Source organism: Aphis gossypii, chromosome 1 (assembly GCF_020184175.1).
Source record: "Aphis gossypii isolate Hap1 chromosome 1, ASM2018417v2, whole genome shotgun sequence".
NCBI classification, from domain to species: Eukaryota; Metazoa; Arthropoda; class Insecta; order Hemiptera; family Aphididae; genus Aphis; species Aphis gossypii.
This window is the reverse complement of record NC_065530.1, coordinates 25500515-25521204: the sequence shown is the minus strand read 5'-3', so window position 1 is coordinate 25521204 and position 20690 is coordinate 25500515. Positions and strand designations below refer to the sequence as shown.

General features: G+C 23.1%; 1 protein-coding gene across 1 annotated transcript in view; it reads right to left on the bottom strand.

Annotated features, from left to right (window-relative positions):
• The window catches only part of LOC114122392 (lachesin-like), a 70978-nt gene that overhangs the window by 14572 nt on the left and 35716 nt on the right, over nt 1-20690 (bottom strand). Inside the window, exons 3-4 of the mRNA XM_027985041.2 lie at nt 15120-15336; nt 7028-7069 (exon numbers count right to left, since the gene is read on the bottom strand). Of these exons, the coding sequence (XP_027840842.2) occupies nt 7028-7069; nt 15120-15336 (259 nt within the window). The remainder of the gene's footprint in view (nt 1-7027; nt 7070-15119; nt 15337-20690) is intronic.

Sequence of the window (20690 nt, the reverse complement as noted above, 5' to 3'; positions counted from 1 at the left end):
AGTTACTAAGTCATTCAAATATTGCTATAAATATATGAATGTTCTTATACACAAATTATGGGCTTATGTAGTAATGTGTGATCACTTGTTTAGTTCTTTGAATTTAATATAGGTAGTAAGCAAAATGTTGTACACTATTGTATATTAAATAATTACAATAAAGTTTATTAAATTCAAACTGCTTATTATTAAAAATAAATTTATAAACATTTTTGTATTCGACAATATGAATTAAATACAGTTTACTATAATATATTATATTCAAATATTTAGAATTAAATAAAAATTTTGAAATTGTTTATAAGTTATGACTTATAAATATGGATTTTTGAACAAAATTTTCCAATCCAAACTTCATGAATATATTTTTCTATAAGACTTAAGCTGATATCTAAGATCATGGATTTTAATATTAATTTAAATAAATCAAATTCAAATCAGCAATAGTTTCAAAAATTAATGGTAAATTAATGTATTCTTTTAATTTTACAAAAAGTAAAATGTAAGAAGAAGGTACTTATAGTTTACTTATTAATTTTGACTAAAACTACAATCATTATAAATTTGTAATGACAAAAATCTACAGTCAATAAATAGTTTTAAACATCTTACTAAAACATTAAAGTGATAAATTTGAGAACTTTGGTACAAACAAAAAATGAATATTTATTCATTATGTGATAGTCATAGTATAATTTTAGAAATAAAAACATAGTTCATTTTAATAATTGTATTTAAGTTCCACATAACATTTTTGTAAAAACCTACAAATTACTACTTTTTAACTAAAAACAATAAATCTTTTAAATAGAACACTTAAAACTGTTAAAACTTAAAAGTTGTACTTCAGATATAAATTTTTGAACGTAACACCATTAATTAAAATAATAAAACATAATATTTTTAAGTTCACTAAAAATGTGTCTATGTATTGCAGTTATTTAGATAATTTTCTTAACATCTTATATAGACTGTGTAATATACAAATTATTTTTCAAAGATTAAATAAAATCATATGTATAAATAAAAAACAATTTGAAGCTTTTTAAATTTTAATTGTTATGAAATATAAATTAAATAATATTGTTATATACCATATACGCTTTGTAGAAGATATCAAAATTTATGAATATTATATAGATACTAATAAACATTAATATTTACTCTTAATTTTTATTACCATAGAAATAAAATGACGATGTATCTAATGCGTATATATGTATAAACGTATAATTTATATTTATTAGAAAATTTGTTAAATTTGTTATATTGTTTTCACAATATTTATTTATCTAAATTTAATAAAAGAAATTTAATTTTCATTATAATATAATATGTATAGAACTTAATGAAAATAATAATATGTAAAAAGCCCTTTTGATCTTGTTTAGAATCTCGACGAACAAGGATATGAAGATATAATATACAAAATCATCTTGCTCAATGAACTTCAAGGAAATTAATCGTATACAATTTTGTATTATATGCATAAAATAGACACTTGTACACTACCATCATAGTCATATATGAGAAGAATAGTTTCTATATAAGTTCTGCTGCTGAAAAATGTATTTATACATTAATTAATTTAAAAAATATAATAAATTCTTCTAAAAAAAAACCCAAATACTAAAAATTGTGAATATTTTTTAAAATTATAACTATTAACAACTAGCATAAAACTATAGCCAATACAACTTTAAGTAATTCAAAACTAAATTGGAAAGTAATTAATAAGTATAATTTATAGTTAATTACGTTTAATAACATCAATGACAAATGTCAAACTTCTATAAATGTATGTACAATTTTGTTTATTTATATTAAGTACTATTCTTATGCCTGCGTAAAAATTGGTTTAATACAACAAGCATAACATATAATTCAAATTAAATAATTTAACTCATCATTTACATAAGATCAATTAATTTTATTTCAAATATTCTTAATGTAATTTAAGTAGTTTGATAATAGGTATGGTAACTAGTACTACAAATAGTTGTGTGGAGCAAAGTCACTTAAAAAATATCATTCCTTCTATATCACATCTTATTTTACAAATAAATTTAATTAAGATTCATCATACCAAATCATAATTGGTCATTGATAATTATCTTATGTATTAAAAATATAAAAATATTGCTATTGTATATTCAAATATGGTAATGCGTAAAATATCACTTTGAACTGTTTAAAAACGATGTATTCAAGATGCATGTATAATAGACGCGATTTACCAACGTCTAAATGCAAGAAAAAATAAAGCTATGATATGTGCCATTGCAATTATAATACTGGTTTCTTCTATAACATATGAATGAACACTGTTGTGTATGAAAAGGATAAAATAATACTTAAAAATTCTATACTCCACAGTAATCTGTGTAGCTCAAACATAATTGTTCTAAAAAATTCTAAAGCAAAATAGTTAAATATTGACAATACTATAAATAGTTTTGTTAAATATTATAAAAATAAAAGAATATTATTATATAAAAATATGTACATTTTAACTTTTTATTTCAAATTCATAACTATTTATGAAACTAAAAATTACAAATGTCAAATGTGCTTTACTATTATCTTATAATTTTTATAATTATTTCCAATTAATTTTTATCATGCAATCAAATTAATATAGATGTTTACATTTTATAATTTGAACATAAAAATTTTTTGATTTTTATTTCTTAAATAATTTGTTTATATTGTTTTAAATAAAAAAAAAATTCTTATAGTATGATTTTGTTGTATATTTGAATTGTTATTACAACAAAATAATAATATGTATTAATATGTATTAGAAATTTAAAATATGTTTAGTTTTTTTTTATCATAGGTATATCAAAATTATTAATGGCATGCTTAATATTGTGTAGAATAGTTTTATAATATCACATATTAATATATAATATATAATATATAATAAAATTATTAATTATAAAATTAATGTCCCTCCTTAAAATTGTTGACCTCATCATAGCCCACCTGATACAAAAGTTCAAAAGCCGACACTGCCTAAATGGAATTATGGACAACTGTTATAAGGTATGCTCAAAATAAATATTAATAATCTGCTCGGAACCTTATCTTACATATTTAATTAGCCTTCAAACCTTTTCAATGTCTACTTTTCCAGATGGTTCCAACATTTTGTAATAATATTACACTAAAATATAAAATGGAAAGTCATGAATTACTGTTTTATAATCTAACAAGTATCTAATGTTACTTAATCCTTTGAAAATCAACATATTTAAAACTAAATTTATTCTATTTTATATTCAAATTCAACTTTGAAACTAGAAAAAAAAATAAAGCTTCCTTAGCTGACACAATTCAACTTTCATATAATTGAATCTCCCGAAAATTACATCGGTTACAGTAACCTATACAAATATGAAAAATATAAATTGAGAAACACTATTGAATAAAATGTTTATATACCTCGTCCTTTTATAATCAATAGTAATACTCTAAAACATCGTTTCTAATATTGATAATAGCTGCAAAACTAGACTATAGTTCAATTTCATTATAACTACTTATATGTAGTACATAGAAGACCAACACACGACAACTCGCTTAAATTATATTTATTTATTTTTCAAATAAATCCTTCTATAATAATTATTTTTTAATATCCAGTCGTTCATTTAAAGTTGTTTAAAATAAAATAATAGTTATACATCTATAATATAAATGTTGTTTTATAAGCAGTTGGAACAAATATACTCATTTCTATAGGTACTTAACCTTTTATATTTAAATATTTATATTTTGTTTTATTATATAATTAAATAACTTATTGTATTCCAATATCCATGTGAACCTCTACATCAAACATAGGTGTTTTATGATACACATTATTATTGAATCGAATAAATTAATTAATACTGATAATGTTTTAACTTTTAAGACAGATAAAGGATTTACCTCAATACTTTTAATTATAAGCAAAGAAAACAGTTTTTAATGTTGAAGTTACAATTTAAAGAAAAATTATTTTACTTATAAAATTATAGATTATAAAGTCTAAAATGTTATAGATAATTTTAAGTTAAAATTAAATTCCAAACAGTTCTAAAAAAAAAACAAAAAACTACATGTAAATGTAAGTATTTAATATTAGAAAAAATAAAAATGAGTTAAAATATATATAGTTGAAGTTTACTTTGTTTCCATAATTCATTATTAAAGTACCTTCTAGAGTTGTAGAGAAATTGAAGAAATAAATCTTCTATGAAAAAGAAACCATTCGTTGTACAACATACGTATTATATATTATTATGTTCTGTTAAAGAAATAAGTGTTTACACAATACAAATACGTCTTACCAGTTTAAAAGTACAGGGTGGTTGTATATATTTAAGAAACATAAATAAACAATTAATGTATGACATAGAATTAAATCGAACATTTTTAGTGCTAAATCATTTACTCAATTCTAAATATTAATTTAAATTACTTTTTATTTTATTATGATTAATATTTACAATCTATAAGTTTAGTTAATAAATTATCATTATACAGTCTGACAAATATTTTATAATTATTTATAAAATTCTGTGGGCAGTCGGAGTTTAGTAATTATTATTATTAATGTATAATTCAAATATATTATATTAATCCTAATGGTTATTAAATTAAATTAATTTTTTTAAATAATACCGTGAGTTTGATACCAACCAATACAGGCGTATTGATAAATCGTATTTTATTTACCTATAAATTAACAATAATAAGTGGTATCCTGTTTCCGGAGTATTTCTAACCAATTTTTAAAGAATTTTCTGTCTATAAAATGCTTATGTTTCCTATTCGCATCAAAACTGATAAGATTGTTTTTATACATACTTATTTTAATTCATCAACTTAATAATTAAACATACATTTTTATGAGTTTAGACAGTATCTGTCCAATTTATTTTAGGCTTAAATTCACATGAAACTTGAAAGTTTCTTATTTGTCATCAAATTCATTGAAATCCTAATATCTATTGAGCTAAATTTTCAGAATCCTGTTTGAATGAAAAAAAAAAAATAAGTATTAAAATTTTAAATCATGGATATGTATTTTACTAACATTGTTTTTCCTAATAATATCGTCCTAAAATAGTGAATAGGTACTAATTTAACCAGTTATCAATGTATTATATTACCAAAATATTTTAAGTCGATTCAAATTTAAAACATAGTATCAATTGTCTTATTATCTATTTATTTATTTATTTATTTATTTTCCAAGAAGATAATGGACCTCACTATTCACTAAACATGTTCATGTGGGGGCAGCCCATGAGTTCACAATTTGAAATATAAATTCATTAAATAGTTCTAATTAAATAATTAAAATTTGCATATAACTACAATATTAATATAAGTAAAATATATGTTTTCTTCTCATTCCTTATATAATATCCACTAAGAGTGGAGAATATTATAAAAATATTAAATAATTAAATAGTTATAAAAATATAAGTAGACAGGCAGTCTAAGTTCAAAATCGTTTTTTGTATGTAATTATATATTAATCAAATTAAACTTAAAACATCAGTATAGTGACCTACTTAATTTTGAGGCATAAAAAACGAAAGCTATTATAGAGCAAAGCGAGTTTTCAGGTTTTTTTTTAATATTATTAATATTATATAATATATAATACTATTTACATATATATATATATTGTATATATTCTGTGGTATAGATAGAAACTACGAACAAATTTGCATACAAAAGAAAGTTAATTGAAAGAAAATTAAAAATAAAAACTATTAAAAAGATTTTAAATGCATATTACATGTATTCTTTATAATGGAATAATTTTAAAATGAATATTAATTATTTTTTATAAATAATTTACAGTTTTAAAAACTTAATAAAATTGCTATTGGCCATTTTAAAATTGTTTACTTTTAAAATTTCTATTTAAATACTTTTAATTTTTTATATAATATACATGCATTTTCAAATAAATATTATACATATCACAATGACTGCAGACAAAATAAGAACAATAAATTAATTTAAATTCTATAGGCACCCTAACTAACTAAGATATTTCACTGAATAGGCTGAAATTAATGCCAACCTATGAATGAAAATGAATTCATATGTAAATATCTATTAATTATTTTTAATAAAAATTGTTATACCTACATAATATGTTTTATCCATCTTATAAATGTACAACATAGCAAATTGTATCTTGTTTGCTATAATATTGGTATAAATTTACCTATGATAAATCTTAAACGAAACAATATAATCTGTTTTTTAGTCCATTGTTTACGGTATTTAAATTTTTAAATGATTTATGAATTTTTTATACACTAACAAATAAAAATTAATATAACTCGTTAAAAATTAAAACATCGTAAAAAAACTGATTAAAGATAATGGATAGTATTGTTATCTTTAAATTTTATGATAAGTCAATGCAGTTTACTACTAAAACTAACAACACAAAATCGTTTCTACTGAACGCAAATTGTCTATTGTTTATATTCGTAAGACAGAGAGAACACAATATACGGGTGTACCTATTATCATATTAACTACATTATATAAATTAATAAATAGTTTTCATTAGTTTAAAATAAGTATTTTACAACACAGATTCAAAATCATTCATCCTAATTAAATAAACAACAACTAAAAGTTAATTTACACAACAAAAAAAATGTGTCAATAATATAATATTATGTACAGTATACTTTTATAACATTACCTTAAGTCGAAAAAGATATAATTTATTATTATATTATAAAATCACTGATTTAAATGTAAAATATTTAATAAAAGGTTAACTATTACAATTAAATATTCAAAATTGAATGTGTATTATTCAGTGCGAATAACTTTTAAATATACATCATTATTATTTATATAAATTTATCAGTATTTTTATTAATTAAAAATAAAATATTTACATTTCTAGATATAATTATACCTAATTAAAGTTTAGGATATTATTATAATTATAAATAATTATAATTGTAGAAAAAATACTAAATTGAATACTCACTAAAACTGGTTTCTCCCATATCACCGATCATCACGTCAGACTCTGTAATATAATACAAAATTTAAAAAAATTAAATGATCAAGAATAAATATAATTAATACTTGTAAAATAACAAAATACAATTAATAATATTATATTACATATTGTACCTATCATATTATTTTACCGTTATTCACTTATAACTTATAACTTATAAGACAATATCGATATAAACCAAAAAGTTGTACATAAAATAGATTCGAGATTTAAATAGCTCAAATTAGTTTAAATATCTACAAAATATAATAGTTTTAATAATAGATGAATTTCTTAGGTTTCAGGGATTAATATTTTTTTTAATTACAACAAAACAATACAAATTGTTTGAGGAGAAAGAAATCATTACTATACACGTGAGTGTGAATATTCAATCAACTTACTTACACAGCTGATAAAAAAAAAATGAATATTACCACTAAATATATTTTTTTAATTTCAGTAAGAACAACTCATAAGGAATTTTGTATTAAATTTTGATCGAAACATTTTTTTTTAATCTATTAATAGCTTGAAAAAACCAAATACATGTTTTCTGTTATTTATTTAAGTTTTTCCAAACTTTTTTGAAAACAACCCTCTCCCTCCCCTCCAAAAAAAAGTTTGAAGTATAATCTACCTACATCCAATTTTCTACTTGCAAAACTACAAAAAAAAAAACCCGCATTATTATAAAATCGCAACGTTTGTCGCTCATCTCAGATTTTAAAATGTGTTTGATTGTAATGGATCACTCTTAGATACTATGGTAAGTATAGTATATACTATATATGAGTATTTTTTTCACCTAGTTAAATTTTATTGATTTAAAAAAAATATATTTTTATAAATATTAGTCATTATTAAGATTATTAAGAAGTATAAAAAATATCCTCAATGTTTTACACTTTGAGTTGAGCGATAAATAAATTAATTTTACAATGGGTTTTTTGTCTGTTGTTGAAATTTAAAGTAGTAAAAAAGCTTCAATCTTCTACTTTAAGAGTGGTTTCTAATAGAAACTCGGATATAGTTATATCTATAGACAAGTTTCATATACATTTTAAATGGTAAAATATGCACTTAAAATGTTTCAATCATGAAACTAAAAAGCACGAAATATGCAAATTAATTTTTAAATATTTTTCAATTTATAATTTACGTATAGTACTCGTATACTATATTGCTATACGTATTTATTAATTAGTTATCAGTTATCACAAAATTATAAAAAACGTAACATAATTTACACTAAAAAATAATATTGTATAATCTATAATTTACTTGTTGTAAATTATCTACTGCTTTTAATTTATAAACTATAAATGTAAAATATTTTTGATGAACAAACTATTATACCAGTAAATTACAATATTTACAATGAAAAAGTATAAAACTTGGATGTTATTAGAAAAACGTAACGATATTTTCATATTAACATTGATCTCGATTAAATTATAATAACGGTTTGTAACAATGTGTTTGTGTGCAAAAAAACTGCGTTCCATATCAACACATTTTATTAGTGCATATTTAAAACTTGAAAACATTTCGGGTGAAAAACTTTGAATAGCAGAACTCTTGATATCAGTATTCTCATCTAAGTATATTTTAAAAATTTATTTTTGAATTAGAAACCCTTTATTTTTTGATGAATAATGAATATTTGTTTAAAAACTAGATTATTTGGATATTTTTCTTGTAAAAATGACTAAACGTGCTGATTAATTGTAAACGTTTTTTATACTACCTACAACTACTTTATTACAATACTGACAAAAAACCTAATTATTTTTTTAAATTTTAAAAACCTCGTTTATTTTGTTATACGATTCAATCCTTTTCTAAGTGATCGGAATTTTGAATTTAGAAATTTCGGCTTCGGTTATATAGTATAAGTTATAACTTTGGTTTTAAAATAACAAACGCAAACATTTTTATATTACGTTGGCTATTGCTGAGCGTACATTTCAAACAACAGTCGTCAGTCTATCAGTCTGTGTTCTGAAGTATTGAAAATAGTTTTACGAAAACAAATTTACTAAACTAGATAAGAGTAAGTATACGATAGGAAAAACAGTATATGTAATGAACTAGGTATTACCTACTAATTATGGTTTACAGAAACTTAATTGTATATTATTTTTAAAAATATTTTCAATTTTTGTATTGTAGAATAAATTTGTATGTAATAATTACATATAAAATTAAAACATTTAAATGTATAAATAATATTATATAAAAACATACGTTTTATGGACACTATACAATTACAATTAAAATTTGCAAAAGTATGCAAAATAGGTATACATTTTCTATTTTTTTTATTTAAGCATGATCGAATAAATTCTGTTTACTGCATGTAACTTCTTATAAAAATATGAAAATGCATTATTTGAAAAATCCAGTCTTCAAAATGATGTCTATGTACTCGTATAACAAATTATTTCTCCACTAACTTTTATTTTTTCCGAAATAATACATTTTGTATCGATTTTTTTAACAAAAGGTTAGTTGCAAAAAAGTTATTTTTACCATTTATAATATTATAAAATCCTTAAATTTAACTGTAGTTATTTTAGACACATGTCTTGAAAATAATCATTCAATTAATGTCTGATACATTAATTTATTTTTAAACATTCAGCATTGCATTTCAAAGCATTGCCTGCTTTTTTATTCATTTTTTTTTTTATTTCTCTAACTACTAAACTATAATAATAACATTCCATGTAATAATGAATCTCATAATTTTATTTGAGTTAATTCATTTTATTAGATAAAATATTTGAGAATTTATTTTTACTTTTCCACAATCAAAATACATACTTCTACTTCTATAATACCTGTTTTTATCATTTTTATTGGAGAGAATAAAAACAATTTATACACTCATATACAATAAATTATTATATTATTAAAAATAAATTTATAACGCAAATCGCATAGTAAATTGCATTTATCGGTAATATTCCACGTATAAGTTTAGAATATATTATCTATACGTAGAAGATAAAATACAATTTTGTATTTGTATTACAAAAATAATGAGCCACGATTTCCAGATTCTTATAAATCTACGAGAGCAATACAACTTAAAGACATAGTTCGAATTAAGGAGTTAGTATTAAAATAAATATAAGTTACGAGTTAAAACGAGTATTTCAAGTTCATTTTCAGTTTTAATTTGTAGGATTGTTACGTAAGGCTTGGCAAGTTATAAATCAGCAGGGCATCAGTAATGATGTAGACTTATATTTTAGAATTCTTGAATGAGAAGAATGTTTGAGAATTTAACCGAGCCCCAGATATGAATACCAAAGGACCAACTAATAATGATTTTTTAGAATAGTACTTTTAATTTAACTTTCAGTTTAGACTTTAAGAGAGTTCGGAGAAGATTTCAAATCGAATGCTAGACATTTTTCTTTAGATTTTGAGGTGAAAACCCCAAGTTAGACGTTTTTCTAGTAGACAAAAATAGTTACAATGTTAAATTTTATTGAGCAAAATATATGACAGTATGTCATATATGATAGACCTATGAGTGTGACATGCGCTCATTTATTTTGATCAGTTTTTTTTTTAATAATACCTATAATACATTTATATTTTCAATTTTTAATGAAATAATATTTAAATTGAAACCATTTTAAATTAAGCTTGTACCTATAATAAATACCTACTGGAGCGTATTTAGAAATATTTTATGTAGGAGGCACGAGCACCTTTAAATTTTCCCCTATATATTGTACATATAGATAGTACCTTAAAATAATAATATATTTTGTATATACAGAGTAGACGAATTCAATATTTTTATTTCTATAACACGTAGAAATGAATATTTACTATTTTGACAACCAATTCATTATATACTCATCAATCACAATAAAAAAAGATAAAAGAAAATAACCTTTCAGTAAAATATATTGAGATTTATTTTTCTTGACAATCATTGTGTTATTCTATCACAATTCTAAATACAATTTTCAAGACTAGACTGACATGGCATTCACTTATATTTTTATTTTAAGTCTATTTTATCTTTTATCAATGTAGCTGACGAACCAATAGCACAAGGCTAAAGATGTGAACACAAACATCTGTACAATTCAAAAATAAACCATAAATGTCAAAAGCCATTCATAAATTAGCAACAAATGGCTATTAGAAAAATCAAATTTGATTTTTTTATAATTAAATACTATTTAAATTCTTGCAATAAATTATAAGGGTAAATTAAAAATGATATTAATTAATGACTTTCAAATAATTATAATAATTCAATATTTTGTTTTATTTTTACATTATATAAATATTATTTATTATGAACACTTCCGATTAAATGATAATATTTTATATAATTATACTAGTTTTTTTTAAGATTTAATTCAATAACATTTAAATCAATACAATTAAGAATAAGTATATTGGAGTTCTTACAGTTTTCAAATTCTTATCTTTTAACTTGAAGTAAAGAAATTAGATGCCTATTTGAATGGTATTAAATAAGAATATTAAACAAATAGCAACACGAAAAATAAAATAAAATGATTTTTCTTTCTTATAAAAATATTTTAAACAATCAACTTACGAATGCTTGACAAAACTACAAAATGTTAATAAATCTAACTAATATTGGTTTGTCGTGTGTAACGTCCCTTAATACGTATTTATTATAATATATTCAAAATCCACAGAAAAATTAAAATTATTTTTTAATAAAGCACAAATAGGATAAATTTTGTAAAGAAACTCGTAGAATTAAACAAATAAATATTTTTATATAATAGAGAACCTAATGATAAAATAATATTCTTTCAAAAGCATAAAATTAAAAATTAAACATTTATTCTTATAATGGGAACCTTAATTATTAAATTAAATAAAACAAAAAGATCAAAAATATGTGAACATTTTGGATTTATAGATATAAATCCAAATTTATACCAGATGATATAAAAAATATTAAATTGTCCTGCACAATAAACACTGAAGATTAATGGTAATGAATATTAATATAGAATATTTGAAAAAAAAAATGTTGGTGAAAAAAATCATTAAATTAATATATATATACAGAAAATGCAAGGTAATATACATCTAATTCGTGAAAAATTCAAGTCTATAATATTCATTTTTGAATTAAAACATTTAAAACAAACAATTTTATCAAATTTTCTATCAGAAACCACTCTTAAAATTGAAGATTGAGTCATTTTTTTAATTTGAACGTATGCACGATTGAAAAAAAATACACATCATTATAAAATCAATACATTCATTGCTCCACTTAAAATCTAAAATATTACCATTGACCATGTATTGTAAATAAAAACAACCGTTGTTTTTAGTAGGTCACTTGGGTTGGATATGTTAAATTTACGTTTTAGTTTTTAATTTTAAAGTGAAGTATCATCGTGTTTGAAAAACCATTCTGAGTGAGGTTCATTATGAATAAAGAAACCACATTTTGGGTCAAAATATGCATAAGTTTGTATAAAAAAGAGGGCTAATGTTTTTTTAATTGTATATAGAGAATCGAGATAGTTATAATATTTCTTAAATAATTTCTAATGAAGATGTCATGTATTAATTCCAAATTTCTGTTCTTGAAAATTTAGTTAAAATTACATTTTTATAGCACGGATATCTATATTTTTTTTTTAATTCCAACTTTTACTAAATTTAATATATTACGTATAATTTATTATTAATTCAATAGAAGTTATACACATAAAATTATAAGTAAATATATATTTTTTTTTACTTTATAGTGTTTCCAAGAAGCGTAGTAATATGAGTCTTTTTTATCACTATACCAAGAAACAAAAATTATATAAAATGGTACTTTTAATTTTTTAATAAAATTAATGAAAATACAATAATTGTTTGTTGACATTTATTTATAGTGATTCAATTAACGTCAAACTTCGTTATTGTATTTAAAGATAGATATTTTAATAAATTATAAAATTTAAAATTTATGATTTATCAAACAATGTATTACTAAAATATTATTAGGTACTAATAACCTAACCTAGCTACTAATAATAGGTAGGTACACTTAAACATTAAATAAAAAAAAACTCAATAGCTAAATGCAACTGGGAACCCCAGTTACAAATTAAAGACAACCAAAGTAACATAAAAATGGTCTTATATTGACTCTGTTAGTCTTGATAATTTTGAGTGTGTTTGATCTTGGGTGGTTATTTGTTTTTCTTATTAATTAAACATCCAACAAACTTGTAATAAAATAATTACAACTTTATTAGATAATACAGAATTATGACAGGAAAAGTAATTGTTTCTATATTATTAAATATTAAGGACAATAAGGACATAAATAGATTAGTGATGGTACAATTTAAAAGTATTTATTTTTTTAGTTATGAATTAAAGATTATTTATTATTTTATTTACAAATTTCAAATGAACCAAAACAATTAGTTTATCTATATTCTACTTATATAACGTTGTCTTTTCTTCAATTAACACTCTTTGAGGTCAGTTAAAACTATTGCACTTTTATAAATATAAAATTAAATATTGCAATATATTGTACTTTAATGAAATCATTTTTTGAATTGCTTAGTACTGTTTTTGATAGCATTGTAAATAAACAAACAATAGGTGAAGAAACGAAGCAAACATCTGTCTTTATTCTTTAATAGAGTACTGAGCATTTTTGTTCAAAATTGTAAGCAATCATTTAAAATTGTTTTTCAAATTCAATTACCTAGTTATTATTACGGTTAAATTAAAATACATCTATTTCACTGAAATTCAGGAGTTAAGTACTAGTTTTGCATCTAATTTGTGTCATTATAAAGTGACTGATATTTTTTATTATCAGTATAGATACGCATAGAATCCAAATTTATTGAAGCTCAAAAGCCTATTTATTTCTCAATTTCTAATTTCATAACATACTCATATTTATTATTATAATGAAAATTGTATTTTTAATTAGAAATAAGCTAAAATAGTTTTTTCATCTAAATATTGATACTCGTGTTATTAAATAAATACGAAAAACAAGTTGTTAAGGTTAAAAACAATATATTTGATGACTTTTTTCGTCGTCAGCTAAATGACTTATGGATATTAATATTTTCATTTTTTTAAACGTTATTTGGAAAATTTTCTTCGGTTTTTATTGTTATTTACATTGAAATTTACATTGTTAAAATTAGAAGTAGGTAATTATATCCATTGCGTTATTTTATAATTATAATTTATATAATTTATCTATATTTTTAAAATATTAGTGAAGTTTAGTTATTTATTGTGTTAAATATTATTATATAATTTTAGGAAAATGTTGTGTACATTTTGATACTAAGAAAAAAATATTAATTAACAAATTTAAAATTATTATATTTTTATTAAATTTGATTTAAATTCTAAAATTATTTATCTCATATGCAGGTGATTTAACATATATATTTACTCCTTCACACCCTTTCTCTTTTTTAATTAAGCAGTTATTCGAAATCCTAGTTTTGTTTTTTATTTAATTAAAGATCATATTTTCTAATTATTGCAATTTTTACTTATAGCGTTCTGTGAAGATACAAACTTCTATTTTTTAAATTAGAATTTCCCCTTTTTAATGTAAATTATATAGCGGGCAATTTTAGTAATTACCTAGTATCAATTCATTATCGTTAATTATAATTTATAAAAATGGTCAAGTACAATAAATTATAGATTCAATATCAAATCAATTTTATTATCTTTGTAAAACTATTTTTAAGAGCTATTACTTATTACTATTAGGTTATTATTAAATTTATTATAAATATTTTAATAACAAAAGTACATTACAATTGTTAAAAAATTTTTTCTTAATAATTTACAGTAAAAATATGGTTCTTATTTGAAAAACCAAGTATATATCATAAGAAATAACACTCTTTTATCAGTATACAAAACCTCAAATTATAAAACCATAAACTCAATAAATAAATTATTAAATGTCAAAAAATGGGGTGAGCATACTTATAGGATCATTCTATATATAACAATGCATAAACAAAATTTTGATTATTTACTACTTACAACTTACCAAAAACAGTGAGATTGACCAGGAACTTAATTTTTGGCTCGGTGTTTACTTGGCATTCATAAGAACCCATATCTTTCGGTGATACATCTTTTATCTGCAAATTCCATATAGCTGAATCTCTCAGAGGATGTTGAATCCCAAACCGGCCATCATTAGTAAATAAATGTGGTCCTGAAGTAAGTATATGTAAGTCACGCATTCTAATCCACGACAAAACCTTAAATTAAAAAAAAAATGAAATATATTAATATTATTTTAAAACATTATTTTAATTTTCTTATAATAATAACAACTCATAAATACCATTTTAAATAATTAAACAGTACAACACTGGATTTTCAGTAAATAATTTTTATTTTAAAATATAATATAAAATAAACTATTTTTGTTCCTAATTTTTTAAGCATTCAATTTCTATTCAAAATTGAAATGGTTTTGTCACATAAAAATAATTCAAGACTAACCATAAATATTATAATAACTTCCAACCTTATCGCTATGGAATTTACTAGTATCCTATTCATAAGAACTATACAGGATTAGAATACTTTATCTAGTTTACCGTGGGTATACCCACGTTTGAATATTAGAATCATTTTATTAATAATATTTATAGGTACCTGGTACATAATATTACAATATAATACTATAAACATAACGCCAACACATTTATATTTATTTTCTTTTTTTAATTTTTAATTTAATAAATTCAGAAAACTTAGTTTTGATGGTTTGTTATTATTATTATTTTTATTATTGTGTAATTGTTTTTCGAATATCAATTAAAATACAATAAATATAAGATTAATTATACTTAGTATTTTAATATTATACTTCTAACAAGAAAAAAAAATATTCAAAAAAATATAGAGCGTAATTGATTAATATTCCTAAGCAATTGTTAACTGTCAAGAAATAAAATAAACTATTTATATTTCATACCTTTATAAAACAAAAATTTGATCAAAATTAAATTTATATATGAGCACAAATATTACATTTCTTGAGAATTTATCAACCATATAACACAAGTATCATAAATTTTAAAGTGCTGTCATCACACAAGGATCAAGTTTTTTTCGTGTATATAAATCAAGCCACAGTTTGAATTGGTACATGAAAATCAGATATGAAAAAGGAATTTTATGTTTATCAAATTATGTTAAAAGTTTCAAGTCAAAATATCCAATTACAAAGCTATTCAAAATTTAATTTAAATCACATCTCGTGCTACCGTTCCATACAAATTTGGTCTGACTTATAATATAGAAATGTTTTTGTTTTGTGTTTCAGTAAGAACCCGTTCATTTTCACATAAAACTCCGATAAATCTTACTGAGAATAAAGTGTTACGGGTAAATGTTTGTTTGGTTGAAATAAAGGAGACAGATTAGCCGCGACAGGGTAAAGGCCGTACCAAATAATTCACACATTATGTTACACGATGTGTAAAAATATTGCCTAATATAAACCACCTCTTTCTTGTTTTGGACGAATGCCTGCAAAATGAAATCTACAACAGCATATTCAATATTCAAAGAAAAAGTACAAAACCATATTATTCAGTCGAGAAGTTGATCAAAATATTTACATAAATAAAATACCACATTCACAAAACGTAATCTTATAGTAAACCTGGATTATGTAAGTATTTTAAAAACGTGAGTCTTAGAACTATCTGATACTATATTATGCAAATAACAAAATTGTTTGTTGACAACAGTCAATGCAATAAAACTATAAATATATGAATAAAAATAAACAAGTTACGCAATATATTAATAACCAATTGCATAAACTAAGAATTAGTTTAAAAAAAACTTAATTTTGGGAATATCATATATTTTGTGTATTTACACTTTGCATTCAAATTATTTTAATTTTTAAACTATGTCAGAACTCCAATGTTTTATTCAAAATAACTTTTTTTTTAGAAGTACACAGTTATAGTGGTAAAACGCATTGGATAAATGTAATACGATTTGATCGAGAATTGTAATCTTCTTATCCAAATGTAACCTATAACTTCAATCTTCCAATAATTTAATACGTAAATGTCTGAGTATAACATATTATTTAGCTGTTTTAACTCATACAAGATTGATATCATAAATGATATAGAAAATCTGATATTATCTTCCTTTATCAAAGCAATATATTTATGTTACTCTACTACCCTGATTCACTTTTCAGCACATTTTCATGTATTAAAAACCATGAATAACAATATTTAACCATACGAATAAAAAGTTATTATTGATTAGGTACCAAATATTTAATGATATGTCACATTTATCTATGAAACGATTAAATTAAATTTTAATTTTCGTTCTAAATAAATGTAATAAAATATGCAAGAGCATAGTTTGACCGTATTTTTTAGTGTTTGAATGTAACTAATTTAAAAACTATAAATGCTTACAATATCTGTAACTCTATTACACGTCATAAAAACATATTTAGATGACTATTAGTAATATGTTATTTTCATAATTAAAGTATGGTATTATGTATAATAGTTAGTTGATAGTTTATAATATTTTAAAAAACCACCAATTATGTGCATAAAATGCTGAGAATTTGTATACCAAATTTCTGGAAATTTATTCGAAGTTTAAGTTTTTTATGTATAATATCAGATCATTAATATTGAAAGTAGGTAATTAAGATACTTAACATTGAAAATCAATTGAAATAAAACATTTGTATTATTATGAAAGTTGTTGTTTCATTTAAGGTAGCGTGACGTATCTCGTGTAAACTGTATAGCACGTCTAAACTTGCAAACGTATTGTAAGTTGAATGTTGATTAATATTAATTAATTATATGGGTAAAAGAACAATTCCACATACTGCTGTTAGTAATCCCTGTTGAAAGTAAACATCAGGTACTGATAAATAATATTCCACTAGAGTATAGCATAGTAAGTTAGACAGACAAAATTTCAATACATTACCGGTGCTTTTATATTACGATGTTATTGTTTAAATTTCAGATGATAATACATTATTTTTTAACACTTTTCAAAGTTAATTAATAATATGATGAGAACTGATGATCGTTTTTTACAGATTCAAATAATATAATTATTATTATCTCTACAATAAGTTTGATACGATTAGAGTTAACATTGTAAGTAAATACAAAATACCTACTATGTCTATTAAGTTAAAATCAGTATTGTTTATAACATTTTGATATGTGATTTCAATAAAATTAACTAGCAATAGGTATGTATAAAGAACAATCATTCCAATTTAAATTTTTCCAATTTCAAGTGAATTTCGAATACTAATAGTTTTATCATTAACCACGATTATAGTATTATTATACATATACAATATATAACAATACTTCATTTATATTGTATATGCATAAAATTACTTTAGACATGTTAAACGTAATTAAAATTTAGGTACTTATAATTTTAAAAATATTAAAAACATTTTATTAGACGTCGCTTTCTGATGTGATTATTGCGGATTGTCTACATAATATTATAATAGTTAACATTGACCCCAATGTCAATATACCTTTTACAACGTACACGAATGTTTTATTTTCAACTAAACATAGTATAAAATCTGGGAGAGCTACATACAGTAGTCGTCATTAGCAATAAATTATTTTGATAGTTTATTTGGAATTTGTATAATATCTTAAATACAACTTACATGCGTAAAAGCGTAAGAACGATCTTAGGCGTTAGTTTAAATTAATCTGCGCATTTCATAACATAATGTTCAATGTTATGAGATAGCTGCATTGTCGCCGTACAATTCTGCTGGAACGCGATTACTTGTACATAAACATTATTTCGTCTATAAAGTTCATTGCAAGTACGCCGACGTGATCGTGCATTTGAAATAAGCAGTCGTTATACTGATATATCAAAACTATGCCGCGGGTATTCCACCTAAATACATAACGCGACATAAACGGGAATTAATTAAAACCATCAAATTAAAATTCGGAGAATCGTAACGGCGATATCACTAATAATTTTACAAAACTATGCGGTATAATATACGATTAAAATGTTTAGTTTCCGCTAGCCCCGGTGACAGTATTACTTATTAAAACCGTTAGGTATGCTGGCACAATTACAACTGACTTTTCGCGGTAGAGTAAGCATGCACGTCGTAATTATATACAATATTTATTGTTAATTTAAATATGTAAAGAAACAGTTGACTTGTATCTAAAATATCTTATGCACTTGACTTTGAAACGAATACACACCGCACGAATGTAATAATAATAATTGTTATTATTGCGTCGTGTTTGTTTATGGTTATAAGTTATTATATCGTTATTTAATTTAAATACGCACGATTTAATATTACGTAGGTAGGTAGTGGATATACGTCGTCTTAAGACATAATTATGAAAAAATTTACATATTTCATTTTTATTTTTACTTTCTCGCTGGAATACAACATAATATTATAACGATGTATACTGCCAATGTTCCAATGTTAAAACAAATATTAATCTTGGAATTAAAACTTTTGGCATTCCTTATTGAGTTAAGTACCGAGAACCAAACAACCTCTCTCTTTCTCTCTCCTCAGGAATTACCTTTTGTTTCGTGCAAACTTCAATTCAGCACCAAACAAGTACTTATACAAAGCATTTCGATCGATCGTCAGATCCTATTGTGTGCGATATTCTATTCTACTTAACATCGACGTAACTAAATATTAATGTTCTCGAGCGAAACTGCGCAGTCTAGAGATGCATTAATCGATATTTTTACGTCATTTTTACGCACACGAACGCGATTACGACGTTGAAGAAGTAACCACCGTCGGTACAATACATAGATAATATATAATATTGGCATTACGATATAACGCGTAGGAGTATTTACATACATTTTACTCACCTACACATTATATTATACTATATAATATGGTTTTTACAAGGAGGTATTTAATTTATGCACGCGTGCACTGCAGCTACGCGGTCTATTAGTATTTATAGTCTACTCAAAAGCCCGCGCGTATAACGTTTTATATTTATGACACACGCCGTCGTCGTCGTAGTCGTCGTCGAGGAAAAAAATAAGGTTATAAGACAACGGCTACAAAATACCGAAGGTATCTACCGCCCACCTGATGTATAATAATTGTATTAAACGGAAATATTTCGATAAAGTAACAGTTTGTTTTTTATCGTAGCAAGTCACTCGCGTATATCACTATATATTATAGCACCATAACGATATTAGTACACACTGCGTCATACGAAATGCAATAATACTATTATAAGGCACGGCTTAACGCGCGAGTGTAGTAATAATAATAATAACGATGATGTATAATATATTATTATTATAATGTGTCGAGAGAGCCATGTGTTCGCCGCCGCCGAGGCTGCAACGGTAACCGCGGCAACCTAACTCTCGGTCCGGGTCGTGTCTGCAGTTAGTGCGTGTGGCCTCCGTTCGATTTATGCGTCTCCGACGAGGGTCGTGTCGACACGCCACCGCCACCGAAGCAGAGAGGACACGCAGCGACGTCGTGTGTCATAAACGCAGTTTAATTTATTAACGAATTTGCTCGAAC